The following is a 20,686-nucleotide window of genomic DNA, read 5'->3' on the forward strand; positions in this document are numbered from 1 at the left end:
TCTTCCTTTGGAAAGCACAACTTCGGATCATAGGTGAAGGAGACTGTAAATGTTCTCTCTACTTCATCCCTAGAGGCCACACTAAACCCAAACCATGACCCCTGGCTGCATTATTCTAGACAGCGTTTACAGATGTAGTGTGTTAATGGTAGTATTATTTCAATTATTCATATAGTCATTGATTTGAAATGCATGCATTGAGTAACTCTATGTGTCAGACATGATCCTGCCAGCCAGGAATCGATGTGGGAAGTGAGATAAAGCAGGTGTCTCTGGGAACTCTATTGTCTGGGGAAGACAGATCAAATGAATTGCATTCGGTCAGGTTGGATGAACAATGCGTGGAGACGACCAGAGAGTGACAGGGAGACTATAGGTGGTTGGAAAGGTGGACCCCTGTGTGGTGTGAGGAAGTCTGACTGCAGAGACTAGAGTCTGGGAGGTACAGAATCAGGAAGGTCAAATACGAACCCTGAACTGGAGACTCACTAGGATGCACCTCCTTGTTGGGGAGAACCAGTAGTGGAAACCTGGAAGGGAGTTCACTGGGAGGGGTCTTCCAGCTCCACATGAGGGTCTTGAGGGTCTTTGAAATGTTATGAGATCATGACCTTTTGCGATTGGTATCTTGGAAAAGTCACATTCAACAGACATTGGAAGAAAGACTGTAGGACGCAAGGGTGAAGGTAAGGAAACAAGAACGGGGTGACTGTGGTCCAGAGAAGACCGTGAATATAACCCGCCATCCTCCCATACCCCTTGAGACTGCACAGCCCCTGTCAGATATTGCCTTGTTCCTTTTTGGAGATTTCCTTCAAGGATAAGATTTGTTGATCTTCTCAGTCTTCAATTTTGCTCTCAGTTCCTTATCGACTCTTAATGTCCGGGTCTTTGTTCCTGCCATCTGCCAAACATCTAAGTCCACCCCTGCCATCTACACTGATCAGTTCAATCATTGTTCTTTGGTCCTTACCCTACTCATTAGCCAGTTGATACCATGTGCAAACCATGGCATTGTCCAGAATATTATTCATACTGCATTCATGTATAAGGGCTCCTGGGAAGGGGAACTTGGGGAGGGTATCTGGCCAATAGGCACTTTGTGACTTACAGGTGATGGCTCTTTCTGTGAAAGCATGTTTTATCACTGCGTAAAGCATCCGCCCGAGCAGTAGCAATCCCAGTTCTAGCCAATGAGCAGTTTTACATCCTTCCCTCCCTAATTGTTAGCTGGCTTCAGAACTCTGTGCCACCGGGATTCCTCCATGCTCACTGGTCATTCCCCTTGGTGCTGTGCACTGGTTTCTCATCGTCTTCCGTGAACACGGTGGTGCAGGATGACTCAGCATGGACTGTTAAGAAATATCCACTGAATTGGACAAAGGAATGAGAATATGCTACCAAAAGCTATCAAGTTCCCTTTCACATACGGCCCAAACTGGAATGCCAAGCCTCCAACTGAAGCTCTGCTGCAGGGACATTGATGACCTGGGAAACGATTATCTAGTGTTCAAGGTTCCTCTAATCAGGCTTCAGAAAAGTAGCCACAGCATGACCCAAGCATTCTTTAAACAATGCTTGTACCTCTAGATAAAAAAAAATGAATGAAAACACCTAAAAAGCACTCTCCAGCATGATTGTGTGGGTATATACCAACGTCAGTGACAACATGCAGAAATCATACAAAGCATCGAGAAAGAAGGTATTTTTGCAGTGCTGGATAGCAAATATAAGGTCTTGACCATGTTAGGGGCTAACATACCTTTTCTAGAGGTTTGCAATCCATCAAGAAGACTGCCAGTTAATTTTCTCTGACATGAAATCATACATTATTTTTATTTCTTCTTCTTGTGTATATTTTTGTATTGTAGGCTAACCATCTGTTAAATTTTAAAAGAAAATAATCATGCCAGATATTCATATCATCTTATGTGTTTCTGAGTGATCTGTCTCTAGGAAGCAGACTATGTGAGTGGTCCTAGCAATGGTCCCTATTAGTGTTCATGGAGGAAGCCTTGAACAGAGCTCTCTATTAAACCCCACTAACTAGACGGAGCCCAGCCTCTTGCTGCCTGTTCACACAATGGCAGAGACGACGGTAACCACCAACACTCCTCCAGCAAGCAAAGATACAGCCTGGGCAATTCAGAACGCACCAGAACTGGAGCAGATGTGCCCCTGTGGCCCACGCATATCTGCTCCCTCAGCAGTTTAATTGCTTGTTAGTAAGAACACAGGAAAGCTTGGGAGCTCACAAGCCAATTCTAGCACAGTGCCTTTGTTTCCGTGAGACCACCGCCACCTGCCACAGGCTTCCTGCGTCCAGAGCCTCCACCACCGTTTCCAAGCACGCTGGTTTCTGCATGCAGGATTCAGTGGCAAACTTGACCTGGAGTTTATTCTTTGGTGGTGTTTTCATAATATGCTGTTTGAGGACTCCTCTGTTCCCATGTTTTAAGACCTCCATCTGCAGGAGCCCTCCTGTCTGTGGGGTTCTCAGCGTCAGAGAGGGCTCTTCCTCCTGTCGCTCTGCTTTATCGGTCAGATAATCAAATGCTTCATTAGCTCTTCTTCTTGCCACAAGATCATTTTATGAAATAGTAAATGAAGGGCTTTGAAAATGAGACATCTCATTCGGCACTCCGCGATCTCTGTCCAGGTGTGATCGGGGCGTTTGCATTCGTGACAGCGCTCAGTCAGGGTGAGGCGTCAGGCTCAGACCTCAGAACCAGTGTCAGGGCTGCCCTTCCTGAGCCGCTTGCACATTCGTTGCTTTATCTGCAAGTAAACCCCAGGCAACAGGCGGGACCAGCCCTGGCAGCTAAAGAACTCCTCCAACAAAGCCTATGCATGCAGCTTTCCCTAGAACTCGTGTCTCTCTGGTGACATTGAAAGGAAACCTTCACCCACATGACAAGCTACACTGAACATGCCAACGGAAGAGTCGATGGCCCTTTTCCTGCGGGATTGTCTGCCCTCTGCAATTCATGTCGCCAGAGCTGACCCAGCTCCTCAACTCTCTTCATTAAAAGAACAAAAGAGAGATTCTCTTTTTCTCCAACCCATCCAAAATGTCAGCACATGGCTCACCCTCCTTCATGCTCATTACACAGGGCTGGCTCGGGGCTGCACCTTGCCTGGGTCTCTCTCCCTCTTGAGCCTCTTTGACCCTGGGCAAGAACAAGGCCATTTTCTAAACAGGTGATTTTCTCTGCAGTCAAACTGGGATTTCCATCGTAGGCCTTTTCATCCTTGCTCAGGGAGAAGCCAGAAGGCAAATCAGCTGACTTACTACCTGAGGTGACGACGGAAACACAAAACCTCCTCGGGATGTTGCTATGGCTACTGTTTTTGGCTACAGGAGATATTATTCCTGCTATGAAATAATGATTTGGCTGGGTTAGGCAGGCCCGCAGCAAAGAGGGTAGAAGCCTGCCTGATCACTGTTCAAAGGCTTAGGATGATGGTGCAAGTCATGGTCACCTGATTGCGTTAATGTGTCTATACATCCATTTAATGTAGTCAAGGCCAGGGAGGGCTCCATCGTAGAGGTGCAAAATACGGAATTAAAACATCATGTATGCCTGCAACAAGTGCTAGGATTTCTGCTGGGGAATTAATTTGTCAAGAGTTGTACCTTCAGGAACACAGCTGTGACTTACATTTCTGATTTTCTGGATAATACAATGCCAGAGAAAAGGGTCAAGTGATCTTGCGTTCTTTTCATTGATTGGAGCTTTGTTAAATGCTGCTGAGAGTGTAGGGAGGGATGTGAGCTTGGACGGTACACTGTAGTCCTTAAAGAGCCATGAGAAAGAGGACTCCCATCCCCCCAAAAAAAAGACAACCAGGCAAGTGGCATGCCATAGCCTTGTTCAGTTTCTCATTTCCGGCCCAGTTTTTAGAACCCAGCTGCATTTTAACCTGCGTCCCTGGGTGGCCAGCAGCCACACCTGGAAACGAGTTTGAAGAGATGGGGCTTACCCTGGTCCATGGTGACTTCTCAGAAGGAGACTCAGACAGGAACATGCTAGAGAATAAGTTGGCGGCTGGAACACTAAGGAAGTCTTCCCAACCAAGAATTACCACCTTGCCTGCTGTGGAGACCCCTCAAGGCTGTTTTCCTGAGGCAGCTCAGCATTCATAGCATAGGAAACTCTCCCCATGGCCCAGGCAGACTCCGTCCATCTTGTGCACTGAACGCACCACAAGCGTTCCGATGTGCACCCTCCAGCATAGGGCCGAAACCCCCCCCCTGCCCCCCCCCCCCCCCCCCCCCCCCCCCCCCCCCGCCTTTCATCTGTGCCACTGCTGCCCCTACGTTCCTACTGCTGAATTTGGGCCATTATGTCTTCAGAGAGGAGTTGTTCAAATGTTTGTTGAAACATGTTGTTTATTACTGTTCAAAAGCATAGAGATTTTAGAGAACTATGTACTATGTCTTTTACTGTTTGGGCTTTTAAAAAAAAATCTGTTCAGTGTTACAGTGACATTATTTTTAAAAAACCTTTCAGGCATGACATGTAGAAACATGGGATCATGGTGTCTCAGGGGAGGAAGGTCCTGTTTGATCATCTAACCAAAACACCAAAGCACACACTTCTTCTACTGCAGAGCCTACCGATGAGCTGCCGTGAGAACAATGTCTAAACTCTGTGAACAATGTCTACAGTCTCCAGAGAACTCGTAGGCTCTACCCGTGTTGATTTAATCCTTACCACGACTATCTGAAGTAGGGACTGCTTGTGTCCACATTTTACAGATGAGGAAGGAAACTAAGGCACCAGAAATGTACCTCATAAGGGGCGCATTTATTGCAGGTAATTTTATCTCCAGACTACGTACTTTGAAGGATCAAGCTGACCCGTCTCTAGTGCAGGCATTTCTCCAGTGGATTCCATATCAATGTGGTATACTTCTAATTAACTCCTCTTAACCAGTCTTGGAAATAGCTCGCCACATTCTGGCCAATTTCACCAGCTGGCTGGGTTTCCCAAGGGCCTGAAACTTTCTACCCAGTTGGTCTTGAGGGCAATATATGCAAATTAAAGTCAAAAATATTTTCTTTGGAAATCACACTTGTGTTCTTTCCTTTATGAACCTTGAATGGTGATAATTAAAAATTGTTACATTTTTCCTTTATAAGAAGTTCTGTTGACTGCGCTCTGGGTGTGTCTATAATCACTACTGCATTTGTGTATTTGATGATTCAAATTTCTTTATCGTAAGAGGAGGATGTCATGAATTTCCTTAGCTAATCTCCTGTAAGACAGAAACCATTTGCACAATCTGCTGAGGTCTCTTTGGAGACTATTTCTACTACATCCCTTAGTTATGACATTAAAAACTGTAGTGGAACACCAGGAAACCAATGTTCAGAGAGGTAAGCTGCCCAAGGTCTCAGGAAGAAGTCTTCCTGATTCTCTCATATTTAAATTACATGCAAATGTATTTACATACATTTGTTAACACTGCTAGTTTCCTGACATCTGTTTCTGCCTCACCTTCCACGCTAGTACTTTTCCTCCCCACCAGTTGGAAATGGGGATGCCTTCCCGGTATCCGCAACCACGTCACTTGCTTTCATTGGGCTTGAGTTGTGAGAGGGTGTTTTCCTGATTCCCACCTACCCAGTGTCACTCTGAGCACAATACTGACCTTTTCAGCTATATTAACTGTAACAATAGTTGAAGAACACAAAACAAAACAGGGGCTCTGTGTTTCTAATAAACACAGTAGCAACAACAAAAACTGGGAAGCTGAGAGATAGTCAACAAAGTCTTTGCCATCTAAACAGACACCTGAATTCAAATACTAGCACCATGATAAAAAGTTGAGCAAGGCAGCATGTGCCCGTAACCCCAGCGCTGATGTACCAGGACAGGAGGATCTCTGAGCTGTGGGCTGGCTGACCTAACCCAATCAGTGAGCTCCAGGTCCAGTGAGACCTTGTCTCTGAAAATAAGGTGGAGAGAGGGAGAGGAACATACCCGATGTTGGCCTCTGACCTCCATACATGCACATACATATGTACATGTGTGCACATGAATGAATACACACATGTGTGTGCTCATGAGCATACGCACATACATTTAAAAAGTCTGTTAAGATCATAATGATCTTAGTTTTCTGTTCTGGTGATAACAGTCAGAAAAGTTATTCCAGTGAGCAATGTCCATTAGCAGGGGGCATTTGCTCCACTGTGGTTCTAGGGGCAGTCCAGTCAAATGCCTGGCATTCTTTCCCAAGGTGGAAGAGAGGGATCTGAAAGGTGCATGAAGTAGATATAAATATGCACTGTCAGGCAGGGTGACAGTTGTACTGGGGGGTGGGGTAGGGTGACAGTAGAGGGCACCCCCAAGATCTCCTTGAATCTTGAAAACAAGCACAAAGATAGGGAGGGAAAAACAAAAACAGAGTTCTCATCGCAAGGTCTTGAGAAAATTTACCACATTTTCTCCTCCTTCCCCCCTCGCTGCACCTGTGGGCTCCAAGCTCCTCGGCCTCGTTAAGAGCGCTGGTTTCTGTTTGCATCCTGAGCTGTGTTCTTCCTCTTTTTTCTTTCCTCTAATCAGGTTAGCAAGTTCCAATCAGAACCAACCATGATCTCATACCTATGCCGGTACCTCTGAAAGATTTATGAAAAGATCGCTCCAATACCTTTTTTTAGAATTTTAATTCAGTCAGCGAGACAGAATACAAAGAAGGGAGACAGTGCCTGCTTACATTCAGCACACCCTCCATGGATAAAACCATCAGGCCAGACGCACACAGTGAGGAGCAGCGCCTGGTTCCCTGCTCCCTAAGCCATTCGGGGGTGTTACCTGTTCCCTCTGAAGCACAGAGGTGGGCATGGGTGCACCGGCAATGACCAGGAAGCAAACACCTTTGTGATAGGGGTTAGATCCCGGAGGAGCATAAAGGATCTGGCAGAATGGAACATTCCATCTCATCATGAGGACAAGAGGCGTGCAGGGAAGTGGCAGAGAGTCCCAGCCAGGTCTCAGGGATGCAGGTTGTGGGTCACCACCCAGGTTAGTAGGATTGCACTGTGTGGTAAAGGCAGGCGGAGGGTCACTGGGCTCAGTACACTGTGCCTGGCTGAAAATGAACACGAAACCATGAATGCTTCTTAGTGCCTTGGACTCTAAATTCATATGCCCTGATTTACAATGCCATGTATCTACACAGCCACCTTACAATTCCTCTATCTGCATTCCTAGTATCTAGGAGACTCAGAGTGTGGCAAACAACATGGTTAAATATTTACAGTCTGTGAATTGATCTAATAAAATGTTAATTGAAAACTTTTCTAACCATTCTTCCTACCCTGATCAAGACAGCAGTTTGGACCCGAGTTCTTGAAAGTTTCCATGCTGGACTATAGTACTGCGATGCCATTTCCTTCACAGTCCACTGACCACTCTTCCTATCCTGACCCCACCTCATCCAACATGCCATTCAACTGCATCTGAACTCTCTTATTCACCAGCCCAGCCCCACTGCAGCCCACCCACGGGCCAGGCTGGACTCACTTAGCAGACGGTTCATTTTGAGGTCTACCCTTGGTAAGATGGAGTTAGGGGAGAGTTCTGCTTGATTCCTTGTTACAGGCTTTAGCCACCTCCAGGGGTGCCCAGAATGTGGTAGAGACGCTGGAGTTGGGAAAGAAGATGCAGGTTCTTATGTCCTGTTCCTTATCCAGCGGCCTTGTTACCCGGGAAACTGAGGCATAGACGAAGAAAGGCCCCGGCGGAAGATCAGGTTAGAAAGTGGAGGCATTGCCCTTGCAGGTGAGAGAGCAATGCTTTGACAGAAACCTTGGACCTTTGCGGCTGAATCCATCTTCACTCCTGAGGCTGTCGTTATCCCCGAGGACCAAAGACCCTTTAACATTGCTAGACAGGCACCTCCTCCATGTGCTGAACCTCTGTGTCTGTTCGCCCTCAATGTCTCTGCAGTTTCTACATTCTGCGTTGTTTAACTGTTGTGTTTTGTGCTCCCTGCAGACACATCTCCTGTATCTGTTCTTCTCCAAAGCACAGCCAAGGGGCCAGCTGCTACATGTGCAGCGGGGAAGAATAAGAAACTCACTCTCTCCAAGCCAAACTCTGCGACCTGTTCACCGTCAATTGTAAGCTCCCTAAACTCCCGTAGCTCCTGCTTCCTCACATGCTTTCCCATCAGTGTGGAAAAGACTGATGCTTGCGTGTGGTGTGGTGCTAGGACCCAGACCCTGCTCTTCATACATGCTAAGGGTTTTCTCATGGTGCTATGTCCACGGTCCCAAGAATAATGAACGCTTTTTGCTGTTGAGGCTAGAAAAGGAGTAAAATAACAGAGAGTAAGAAATTAGAAAGAAAACAAACCTTGTCATGTCTAACTGCAAGGAAATGTCAGGAAATGCCCGCTAGAGGGGAGGAGATGGGAGATGCCGACAAGAGAAGTAAGATGAGAGGAGATGCCCCTCCAGGGGACAGGGTGGTGGAGGCAAAGACATTGTTCACGGCACTTGCTTGAGGAGGAGGGTCTTTAAATCATGGACCGGAACTGTTGATGGCAAGGATCTTGGTCCAATCCCCTGCTAGTCTTCGGAAGATGTTGCCTTGCAGGCTTGACAGTGAGCACAAAACCTCACTGGGAGCAGGGGTGGACAAAGAAGGTCAAGTGTGATGACTTGGTCCCCCTTCTCCTCAGCCCTTGACAGCAAACACCAGCCTCCAGCGCCCTGGGTTCCAGAAGCTGGTGGTGGCTGCTTCCTGGACCACTGATATAGTCACCTCCTCCCATCAGTGGGAGGCCTTTGGTTCTATTCCTCCCCATTGTCTCCCTAGCTTCTCTGTCCTGAATCATCCCAGAGTTGATACCTCACTTCGTAAGTTTGCTCTGTGCTATCTCCACAGACTCTTCACCTGAGAGGCTATCTAAGCACAAAGACTCCTACACCCACATGTGACCTTGCTCCTAACCTCCATAGTCACATGTACAGCTGCTTACTAAGGCACACGTGCAAGTCTGTTGTCAGGCTGAAGCTGACTTTGGCTTACATAATGCCATACTTGTATATAAAGTTACCACTAACTGGTGGGTTAGTCGGTCAGAACTGAAGGAAGGTTCTTGAGCTGTACAACAAACTATTTAGTAATGGCAAGGATATTGTAATACCCTGGCATGTATGCTTTCTTAGTACACCTCTATCAATTCATGATATATAAAGAGAACCTCAATATAGTTAAAGGACTAATAGTGACCAAAACTGGTCTTTTTGCTCATAATGCATATATTAGTCAGAAATAAAGTTTTTTATAAAAGGTGTGTTCTAGCCAGTAAGCCACAGCCATGTGGTGATACACAGATTCATAAAAATGGGTTAAATTAAGATGTGAGAGCTAGCCAATAAGAAGCAAGAACTAATAGGCCAATCAATAATTTAATTAATACAGTTTCTTTGTGGTTATTTCAGGGATGGGCAGCTGGGAACAAACAAGCAGCTTCCTTACTACAAATTGGTGCCAGACACAGAGAAAGAAAGATGAGACTGCCTTGCTGGTAAAAGTTACCAAGCCATGTGGCTAAGGCAGACAAAAATTATGGGTTAATGTAGGATGTAAGAGTTAATAAGTAGCCTGAGCTAATAGGCCAACCAGTTTGTAATTAATGCAGACCTCTGTGTGTTTCTTTGGGCCTGAATGGCTGTGGGACTTGGCAGGACAGAAACCTCTGCCAACAGTCTCCATCTACAAAAACTAAACAAAACACAACAAGTGTAATTATATTATCTGAGAGGCTGCTGACAACAATTAGATTGTAGGAGTTACATAGACATTCAGTGTTAGAGATTTGGGCCAAAAGATTGCAGAACAGGTAAATTCATGGGAGCAAAGTGGACTTGTAGCTATCAGGAGTCAGGGCAGGAGGCAGGGACAGAGGCTGCTAATGCATGCACAGTTTCTTCAGGGAGTGATGGAATTTCTAAAATTGGGTTGTAGAGAGGGCTGCACAATTGCACAGATGTATTAGAGCCTTCGAATTGCATACTTTTAAGAAATGACTGTCAGATTAGATGTCAAAGTAGATGTGGGAGAGACAATCATAAAAGACAGAGTTTGAAATTTGCTGTTTTATTTTAAGGAAAAACTAACTGGAAAGTTTGCAAAGAGAATATAGTTTAGGGATTTATATTAGAAAGACAAGGTGTGCCGTATCAACCAATGCATCCATATGTGTGAATGTCTGATTTGCATTAAAAATCTAGGCCAAGTAATGTGTATTTCTGTGTTAACCAAAATCCTCAATGTATAATATTTCAGGATTTCCTGCCTTACTAAAATTTCAGGTAAACAATTCAACACTGCTAGCAACCACATCATATTAATATATTAATTAGTTTTTCACTGTTATAGGGAAATACTTGAAGAACTGACCTTATATGGAAAAGGTTTATGTGGCTGGATTCCAGAACTTTAAGGGCTTGATGCTAGCTCACACATTATGGTAAAGGCTGTCTCACTGTTTCAAGCCATGGCGGATGGGAATGGCATGTGCCAAGGGGCAGAAGAAAGGAAGGACATGGGCAGAAAAGGAGGAATGGGCAAAAAGAGCTGGGTGGGGGTGCTGGGGAGGGGTGCAGGAGCTACTGAGACTATTAAACAGAACTCTAAGGAGAAGTACGCACAGTTGGTGCCTGAACACCTGAGGACACGTCCCCAATTGGAGAAAATATCTCTTATTGTACTTTTCCTCTCCAAGATTCCATCACCTCCCAGCATTGCTGTTGTTGTGGCTACTCTTGGTTGTCACACGACTACGCCTAGAATGGGCTATGCAGCAGAAATGAAGGGCACATGTGTGAATGCATCTTGATGCAAGAAGATAATGTGCCTTTAATCCCCATTTTGAGGTTGGAAGACACATGCCTTGAATCTAGCCCTGGCTGGAAGGCACACCTTTAACGTGGGCCACACCTTCTGCTGAAAGCCCGCCTAAGGACAATGGAAGGAGGAAGGATTTGTTCTTCGCCTGCTTGCTTTTGCCTTGCCGGGTCATCCATGCCTTCCCTGGAGTTGGCACCTACTTCTTCAGGATTCCAGCATCTATAGAAGACCAGCTGAGACTCCTGGGCTCGTGGGACTGAGCAATTACTCAATTCTTGGACTTTCCACTCACAACTAGCCATTGCTGGACTGTAATGTGTAAGTTATTCCAATAAACTAACTAACTAACTCTCTCTCTCTCTCTCTCTCTCTCTCTGTGTGTGTGTGTGTGTGTGTGTGTGTGTGTGTGTGTAGGGAGATTGATTCTGTAAGTGCCAAGACTCTAGAGTATCCTTACTAATACAGCTACCCACATGCCAAGCCCCAAAAGATGAAGTTTTGGAAGGACAAAACCAACTAAAATCTCAGTAGAAGCTAATATAGCATCGCAACGTTCAGATGAACAAAATTTCCCTTCTTTTCTGTCCCTATTATCCCATATGTGGCAGCTTTCAGAAAAGAATCAACACTTAAAATATTTGTCTGTATAGAAAGAGTAAAAGCTTTAAGGTCCCCTTGATGTGTTATGTGTTCTAAGAATGCCTATCTAATGTGTAAGGACTGTGTCTGTTCCCTTGGAATGGCTGTTGTGACCACACACCAGCTGGTCTGTCCACTTTGACTTTTGCATGTTGTTTTCCCGGAAAACACGTCCACTAGAGAACATCTCTGTTTCCCCACTACTGGATCTGACCCTATCGCCTGGCTCTGCCATTGAGGTACAGGTGGGGATGAGGCACATGCTCCAAACCATCAGACATCCCGGGAAGATCTTTGTTGTATTTTGGTGTGGTTGAAATTCCACCACCACTAAACCCATATTGTTCTCATTTTTCTTAAGCTGTCTGTGGTTGGGAATATAAGTACTCCCAGAGTCCATGAGCTCTGCTGGGGCTCTTCTGCCCACTCAAATGTTGGTGGAGTCATGTGACTGATTTCTGCATTTCCAGAAGTAGAGAGCAGCCTCGTGAGCGGAGAGGACAGCTCTCCTCCATGTGCGCCATTGCTCTCTTCCATCCAAGCCTAGAAGGAAAGGATTCTGGCAGGCCTGAGTTGCTGGATATAAAGCTAGTGAGAATGTCACACTTTGAAGGACTGACTGCTTCACAAATAGGCAGCATACATTATGTCTACTGCACTGGGATCCTGATAAACACAGAGACGGTGCTCTGTGCAGACACAAAGAAAAGCTAGAAACACAGGCCAGAGTTATCAAAATACTAGAGAGGGAATGTAAGAAGTATGGCCGAAGGCCCTCTTAAATGCTGCTGAAGAAGCTTTTTGTTGAACTCGGCGAGTGAAAGGTCAAACCCTTAGCCCCTCTAAGCTTAGTACTAAGATCAGAGAAGGCTGTCCTTAGCAGCTGAGAGGGGACAGCCTGTTTGTCACATCCAGAGGCCTTATTTATTTACTGTGTTTTCTGTGGAAGTATGCAAAGTCTGCACTGAAATAATTGGAAAATTTCGTGAGTCAATGTGCAATTACAAATAATTTCTTTTTTTGCACGAGGGAATTGATTTAGCTGCAAAAAGAATTAAAATCTGTTATTAATGTTGCTAATATAATAATCATTAAACATTATTGATTTACCAGTTGTGATATGCACAGGGATATTCTATAGGGAAAATAAGTGAGCAAAAAAAAATAAAGGGCTTGATTAATTCTTTAGATTTGGAAGACTTTAGCTAGTCCCTGGTGCAGGAGTCTTTTGTGTCAGATTTATAAAAGAAACATGTTGTCTTCTCTCGGCTTGCTAACAAGAACGAAAACCAAACCAAGAAAGAGTATAGTGTATCAGAAGGAAAGAGCGTCTCCTGTCTCTGTGAACAGTGAACACTGGCCAAGAAAATGTTAAACACATGATGTGAAATGCTAGTAACTGTAGTTACTCTGTTTCCTCTTCTGTAAGACAGTTTGCTTAGAGCAGATCACATTTCCTCTGAACAGGTGCCCTTTATCATCTTTTTTTTAAAGGTTTCTATTGCTAATCACCAAATCTGCATTGTTCACTCAGAAGAAACTACCTTTATCTTTTAAATGTGGGAATTCTACTGTAATCACCCTATTGATAGCTGCATACATGAGCCAATTCCACATCCAAAATATTTACCTTGGATATCAGCTATGGGCAGCACACGTTCACGGAGATGTGTAGCTACAATATAATTTCCTATGTCTTACTAATCACTGCTGCAAACGCCTCCTCTGTGAGACCTTGGGCTCATTTTTATGTCTTCTAGCCAACAAAATCTGTTTCTCGAGGAATGTAGCTCACACCATTTCTTCATGGAGCGCAAAGACACACAGCTGCTCAGTGCTTACAAGCAAGCCCCACCCCGCTGTGTCCACGGGTATCTAAGGAAGCAAGTCTAATCTCCAGACATAGGCCGCGGCCAGCTTCAGACTTACAAAACTTCCCCCATCATGATAACCTAGGAAAGGGGTGGATTTTTATGGGAAATTTGCATAAGTTCCTTAACACTCACAAATTTGCATATGTTCTTCAGTTCTCAGACAGACCCACTTACTCTGTATCGGCATACCAAGTGAAAACAGGCTTCTGATGCATCCAGAAAAACGAGGAGTCCACATTTGCCTCCCAAATCCTGACACAGGATAACTCGCGCATCAGAACACCTAGGATCAGGCTTTTGTGTCTGTGATAATTAGTCCTGAATGTCAACCTGACTGGATCTGGACTCAGTTAAGATGCACATCTACCTGTTGGGTACTTTCCATGAAGGGTTAGGATGGTAAAAGAACCCTCGCTGAAGTGGGCGGCACCTTCACACTGGCCCCTTTACAGGGGTGGGGGTGACTGCGGGGCTTTGCTCCTTTCCCGCTGACTGTTGGGGAATGTCCACCTCTGCTACTGCCATTCGTTCATAGCTGATGTTAGCGACCTTGTTTGGGTTCCAACGTGGACTGAAGACTAAGGAGGAACTAGATACTCTCCAGGAATCTTCTAGACTCAGATTTGGACTGCTGAGGCATCTAGCCCCATGGACTGAGCCGCCCTGGCTCTCAACCATTTCAGCATGCATAGTGGCATTACTGGGCTACCCAGCCCCTATGGTGCAAGCCTAGTTAAAAGTATGTGTCTATCTGATGGGTTCTGCTCCTCTAAACAACCCTGGCTGACACAGCATCTTTAGGTTATAAATACTGCCAAAATAGATGATGAGAACCACAGAATCCTAACATTTAGATCTACAGACTATCTTCTAGATAGTCTGAATTCTTATATTTCCAGAGGGTTTAAAAAAAAAAAAACTGAGCTGGTGCCAAGCAGACCTGGGATTAGAAGCTCAAGTTTCTAGACTAGTCAAGCGTTTCTATGAAACATTTGGGACCGATGAGTCAACGGGAATGGCTCCAATTCATTATCAAAATGGTCCCTGGGGAAACTTGTGGGCAGAGCTGGTGGTTGGGTAGCTGTGCATATCTGGAGAGGGACATTAACGTGCTGGATCCTTTGGTCAATAAAAGGAACCCTTGCGAGGTCCTGTATGACATCACAGCGCCGGCAAACTTTGCCCTGTGTGTCTGACTGTAAAGAGCCTTTGGAACGACTGTGGAGTTACGGTTCCTCTGTACACTTTAACTCACATACACCAACCAGGGTAGAGCTGGGCAATGGAAATTGAGGGGAATTTCATGTTTTAGAGAGAGAGATAAAGAGAGAAAAAAGACCATGAAGAAGCACAGACCACTTCTCTTTATTCACACACGAAAGAAGTATCTGTCTTCTCATTTTTATCTGTTACCTTTGTTCTTGCCTCTCATTCTTCTCTCTTTCCTCAGAGCCTCTCTCAAACAGAAAGAAGCCTAGAATTTTTTGTATTTTTTACTTTCTTTTATTTTGAGCCTCGAAGTATATGCACATAAAGAGACAAATCAGGACACCTATGTTAAATATTGTCATTTAACAAATTGGGAAATTTAATATACACACAAAGCAATATAATTATACTCTTCATCAAATAATTGAGGTATTTTCGAAGAATTCCATATTTCACTTCACAATAGGCTCCATCTGAAGCAGCACACACACACACAGTCGTGGGATGCTGCCCTCATTCTGACCTGCCTTCCTCACCTCTAGCTGAACCACCTGTATGATCCCATAAAAGAAGCCAGAAGTTCACAATTCAGTACATCTGTGCTCATGCTGAGCAAGCACCCTTCTCTCACTACCTTCCCCCAGCTGAGTCTCTCCCTTCCTTCTGCCACCGGGACGTGGAGCTGCAAGATGCTCCAGGTCAGTGCCTCGCTCAGGCTCGCTCGCTCTCTCTCTCTCTCTCTCTCTCTCTCTCTCTCTCTCTCTCTCTCTCTCTCTCTCTCTCTATTTCAGACAGGGCAGGAAATTGCTGGAACAAGAGCTAACAAGAGTGGGCCTCCCTGGAAGACACTTGAAAGGCTTTTTTAAGGGATCAAAATCTAAAAGCTGATATGGGATGCCCTTCTATAGTCCGTGAATATGTTTTATTACCATTGGTTAATAAAGAAGCTGATTTGGCCAATAGCCAGGTAGAATAGAGCCAGGTAGGAAATCCAAGCAAAAATAGAGGGAAAAAGAAGGTGGAGTCTGGGAGATGCCAGCAGCTGCTGGAGAAGCAAGATGTGAGGTAACAAACCATGAGCCTCATGGTAGACAATAGAATAAAAGAAATGGGTTAATTTAAGTTTTAAGAGCTAGTTCATAATATGCCTGAACTAATAGGCTAAACAGTTTGTAATTAATATTAAACTTCAGAGTAGTTATTCAGGAACTGGCAGGTGGGAGAGAAACCTCCAGTTACAAAAGGCAAACTGGGTCAGAAAGTAGAAAAGATACGAAGAGATACACCGTATTTCCATATTGAGTGATCGAAGTCCAGAGAGACCTAGAGGAAGAGTCAAGGAATATGGAACCAATGGGGCAACCACAAAAGCCAGCAAGACAGAGGCAGCCCCGGGAGGCATATGGAAGCCCCACCCAAGAATGAGCACTCACCACCCACTTCTATTGCCTCCTCTGGAGGACCGAGTTCTCACTGCTGTCTGTCATCTTGAACTTGATGGAAAGAAGGTTGGCTTAGAAGTCAGGTCAGTCAATAGAAGACAGTGGATAAACAATTCTCCAGTCTCGCTCTCTCTCAAGTCAAGCTTGCATGACTAAGAGCTGTGTCTCTGTGCAAGCCTGTCTTTGCCTACCTGCCAGATGCCCTTTTCTGTTGCTTCCTCAGCAGGGTAAGGACAAAAGAAGGAATGAAATCCAAGCCAACTGGAAACAGATTTGGTAGGAAAGCTAGGGCCATTATTTATTTGCAGACATTTTAACCAAATTAATTTTATTTCTCCATTCCAGCAGACCTTATTAAATGAAATGCTTGAGAATTGACAGTTACATAAACTTTATTCAGACAAAGGCCATAAAAGGTAATACTCGACTCTTTTATGGATCTCAGTCTAGAAAAATGCAGACTTCCTGCCACATACAGGACTCTGACAGTCCATTGGAGTAGTACGTATGTGCATTTTGGGGGTGACAATCTAGAGAATCTGTAGTTCCCCAGAACAGATCTGTGACCTCTAAACTATAGAAGTATCTTCTTATTTTACAGTCTTCTGTTCATTCCCTGTTCCCAAGCCACATCCTGGGCTTGAATATAATTGACTTTGCTCTTTTACGTAATTAGACATGAAAATGGCCTAAACAGAACTGAAGATTATATTCAATGTCCCTTCCCACATCCACTAGGCGTTCAGGCTCCACAAGAACAACCAGCTTAAAGCTCCAAAGTGATGCTTCTCACTCTTTGGGGCTGCATAGCAGATACCCTACGCATCATATACTTACATTACATTATGATTCAGAACAGTAGCAAAATTACAATGAAAATAATGTTATGTTAGGCATCACTACAACTTGAGGAACTGTACTGAAGGGCTGTGGCATCAGGAAGGTTGAGAATCCCTGCTCCAGAGGGTGGCCGACTTGCTGCCCAAAGCACACTGGAACAGCAGGATATTAGCTCACCAGATTTTTCCAGGCCAATCGTGGTTCAAAGTCTAGTGAGTCACCGTCCTCTAGCTATGCCTCATACGGTGACTGGGCAGCGGAAGGAAAGAGGACAACTGTGGAGTTTTCTCACAGAGAAGACTGCCCCTGATCTTGACATTTCCATAAATCATGGGTCTTCCTTGCATAAAGACTCAAAACGAAGCCATCTCCCTCTGCTATGGATGGCTTGAGTTGGTTCTGCCAGAGAATAAAGGCGTGGGCCAATGACCTCCCATAGATATGATTTTCAAACATCCGGAATAATTTAGATTTCTGTTTTATGCTCTACCAATTTACCTTGAAAGTGGTCAGAAACTGATACCACGTTAAGAATGTGTATTCTTTGAAACCATCTGGCAGGTATCAAGGTCCTGACTTTGTCCTGCCTCCATCTGCCTAGGCTGTTGGTAGAGCACCTTCCCACCCTCCAGTGGTTCTCCAGTACTCTGCTTGATGCTGCTGTTCATTTCTAGACAGCCCCTAGTCCATCCGGTTGACTCCCTGGGTTCTGAGAGCTCCATGTGGAAGCTACATGTATCTACAGGTGACTTTGGCCACACAAATTGCGCTTACAAGTATTTCCTTCTGAAGATTTAGTGGGACACACCCATCATTCCTGAGCCCCAAAATAGTGATGTCATAGAGGTCTCTAGTTCCCAGACACTCTTGACAGGTCTTGTTGTTGAACTTGTAGAGACTTAATTTATCCCAGGCATTTGAATCAGCTAAAATTTAGCCTACCTTTCTCCGGGTGATTTATTTAGTGTTTATAAGTCTATTTTTGACATGTTCCTCCATTTCTTCCACTAAAGTGATCTCACCCTTATGGTCTTATGGAGACATCATTTATAGCTGGAAAGGCAGATCTGAAAATGCATTACCTTTAAATAGTGGGATTCATCATATCTGAGTTCATATGTCTGATAGCCAAAAAGGGCCATTTCATTTCAGAAGAAAAATTGCTTCTGTCGGTGTAAACAGAATGCATTATCCCCTTTTAATAACCATTCTTAAGTATGCGGCTGTATTACTTTTTCACAGCTGTGTTCCAATAAGCTGTAGAGTAATTGCCAGCTCTCCTGTCTAATAGGTTCATTATTCTTTTGCCATAATTGCAGCCATTAAATGTTCAATTGTTAAATTTCCACTCCTACGTTGTTTTTTTTTTATTTTTTTTACTGTTACATTTTATAATGGGGCATGTCATTACAGCACCCCAGTGACCGTGGTTGTTGTTCAAAGTATTTCTCAATGTTAGTGAGAACGCTATGAAATAGATCTTCATTTATTTTATTTGTTCAGGAATATAACTGTTCCCCCACCTTGCCCTGTCCATCTGTAGGATGTCCTGAAATGCAATGGTGCTCACGAATTGGTTGCTTTAACTAGAAGTCTAAAGAAATGATCCTGGCTGGGTTCTCCCGTGTGTCTGAACATGCTCTCTCAGGTTCGGGCCATGATTTGGTTATAACAAGATGACAGAGTGGCGGTTTCACTAATAAAATTAACACAAGATTTAATGCGTTCTTCAGGAACACTGATTTGTCTTTGAGCCTTTAAATTTGTGTGGCTTTTTCATCAACTGAAAATTTCCATCAGTTAGGGGTGATGGGGCGGTGGCCTGTGGCACCATGATCGTAAGTGAGAGCCTTCCGTGTATGCTTCCGTGTCCCTAGGTGTGTCTCCTCCTGCAGTCTGGGGCACATCAGCTGCCTGCTGCAATGGACTGTACTGCTCTTGGAGGGTTTGTGGCTGAAGGTGGGTAGGGGTACCAAGGCACATATGTGCGTGTAAGTGAGTGTATGCGTATGCACGCATGTGTGGGTATGTGTGTTGCAAGAACTGTTTTCCCTACACACCATATTGATTTCAGGGACTGAAAGCTGGTCATCAGGCTTGGCAGCGGATTCAAGTGCCTGCTAAGTACTCTCTTCTCCCCTCCTCCATCTCTCCCTCCCTCTTCTGCCCTTCTCCCCTCCTTTCCCTCCTTCTTTCTCTTCCTCCCCTTGGCTTGTGTGTGTAGGGGTGCACATGTACATGTGTGCTCTTGTATGTAGAGGCTGGAAGACAACTTTGCATATTTTCCCCACCACTCACATAGTTTTAAACATCCTCTAATGTACCAAGTAGATGGAGTTGCTTGACCAGGAAGCTGCGGGGATCTGCCTGTCTATGCTTCTCCAGCACTGAGACGACAAGGGTGTCCCTATGCCCGCCTTGGTTGGCTGCTTTGGGTGGGTACTACAGATCAGACCCAGGTCCTGGTGGTGGCAGGATGAACATTGTATAAACCAACATCTCTCTCCACCCCTTTCTCTTTTCTTTCTCTCTCAGGGCCAGGAAAGCCCTGCCATTGCTCCACGCCCCCGGCCCTGATAACCTCTAGTGCCCTCCAGTACTCAGACATTACCCACAGGCTTTGAGCTGATTCCCAATTCGCTTCCAGAGATTTTTCCATCATCCACTTGTCTGTTAATAGGGACGTTCAAGGTTGTTTCATTCCCCACCATTTATTGCATTAACTTTTATTTCCCTCCGAAGATGAAAATAACTTATAGTCAATGGATTAGCCGTGTAATTTGGTCCAACTCATCTTAGCTCAGTGTTCTTTGGGAAATGCTCTCTATTTGAAATCAGATCCCCTTTTTTCTTCTTTGGTAAGAACAATGGAAGCCTTTCCCTCACATGGTCCATGACTTCAAATGTACCGGTCATCACCATGAGCATCACCATCACCACCACCACCACCACCACCATCATGATCATCCCTTTCCCTTCCCTATGTAATAATTCTGGCATACACATCTACCCTTAGGTTCATTGTTCTGATGTTATTAAAAACAGTCACTAAATTATTGAGTGTGTGCTGTCTTCCTGTGTCTGGACTATGTGATCAGACACATTTCTCTCCACTGATGCTTTCATTCCCATCTGAAGCCAGAGAAGATAATAACTAATGTAAAATAATAGCTCACCACAGCTGAGTCCAGAAACTGCTCGCAGGGTCTCCTCAGCAATATCTATCATAGAAGACCAAACAGTCAAGGGAGTTAGCCGCATCTGTAAAACAGCAAATGATAGAAAACTCTTTCAAATCTATATGCTTCCATAGGCAGAGACAGGTAGAGACCATTTGTGACAAGGTGAAACTATGGCTTAGGAAATAATTCCTTCACTGTCAATCTTTCTTCCCAATGAGCTGCCTTCCAAATGCCAAAGCAAACGATTGCACAGGTGAGTTGACACTGACTTATAGTTTATTGGAAACAACAACCTTCCTATAAAGAAAAACATTGACAAGCATACGACATGTGCTTTCCCTAAGTAACAAAATATCCCATTTCTAAATCTCTGTCATATTAAAAAACCTATAAAAAGTGTCTGGGTATTTCTTTTACATTTTGATAATAGGAATTTGATAGCAGAATTTCAGAAATAATTTGAAGGCTGCTGATGAGAGCTGATGTTTCTTGTCTGCCTTGCCTAAACCAGCTTTGCAGCCTTAGCAAGAACAATCCATTGTTGTCATCAGTGAGATAGTTCAGAAAGGGGTACATAGGGTGGTGTTATTTTGACAACTATTCTCTTTCAAGGCAATACAGTAAAT

At 44.6% G+C, this 20,686-nt stretch overlaps 1 protein-coding gene across 2 annotated transcripts in view; it reads left to right on the forward strand.

The window, feature by feature from the left end:
- St6galnac3 (ST6 N-acetylgalactosaminide alpha-2,6-sialyltransferase 3) overlaps nt 1-10,563 on the forward strand; it is a 463,655-nt gene extending 453,092 nt beyond the window's left edge. Inside the window, exons 4-5 of one of the 2 annotated variants that reach the window (XM_050149449.1) lie at nt 8,010-8,134; nt 10,404-10,563. In XM_050149449.1, coding sequence (XP_050005406.1) covers nt 8,010-8,085 — 76 coding nt within the window. In that variant the 3' untranslated portion in view covers nt 8,086-8,134; nt 10,404-10,563. The remainder of the gene's footprint in view (nt 1-8,009; nt 8,135-10,403) is intronic. The other variant, XM_050149447.1, reaches the window with a different exon arrangement.
- The last annotated feature ends 10,123 nt before the right edge of the window (nt 10,564-20,686 follow it).

The sequence above is a fragment of the Alexandromys fortis genome, unplaced genomic scaffold, assembly GCF_014885135.2.
Source record: "Alexandromys fortis isolate MF-2015 unplaced genomic scaffold, M_Fortis_MF-2015_v1.1 scaffold_68, whole genome shotgun sequence".
NCBI classification, from domain to species: Eukaryota; Metazoa; Chordata; class Mammalia; order Rodentia; family Cricetidae; genus Alexandromys; species Alexandromys fortis.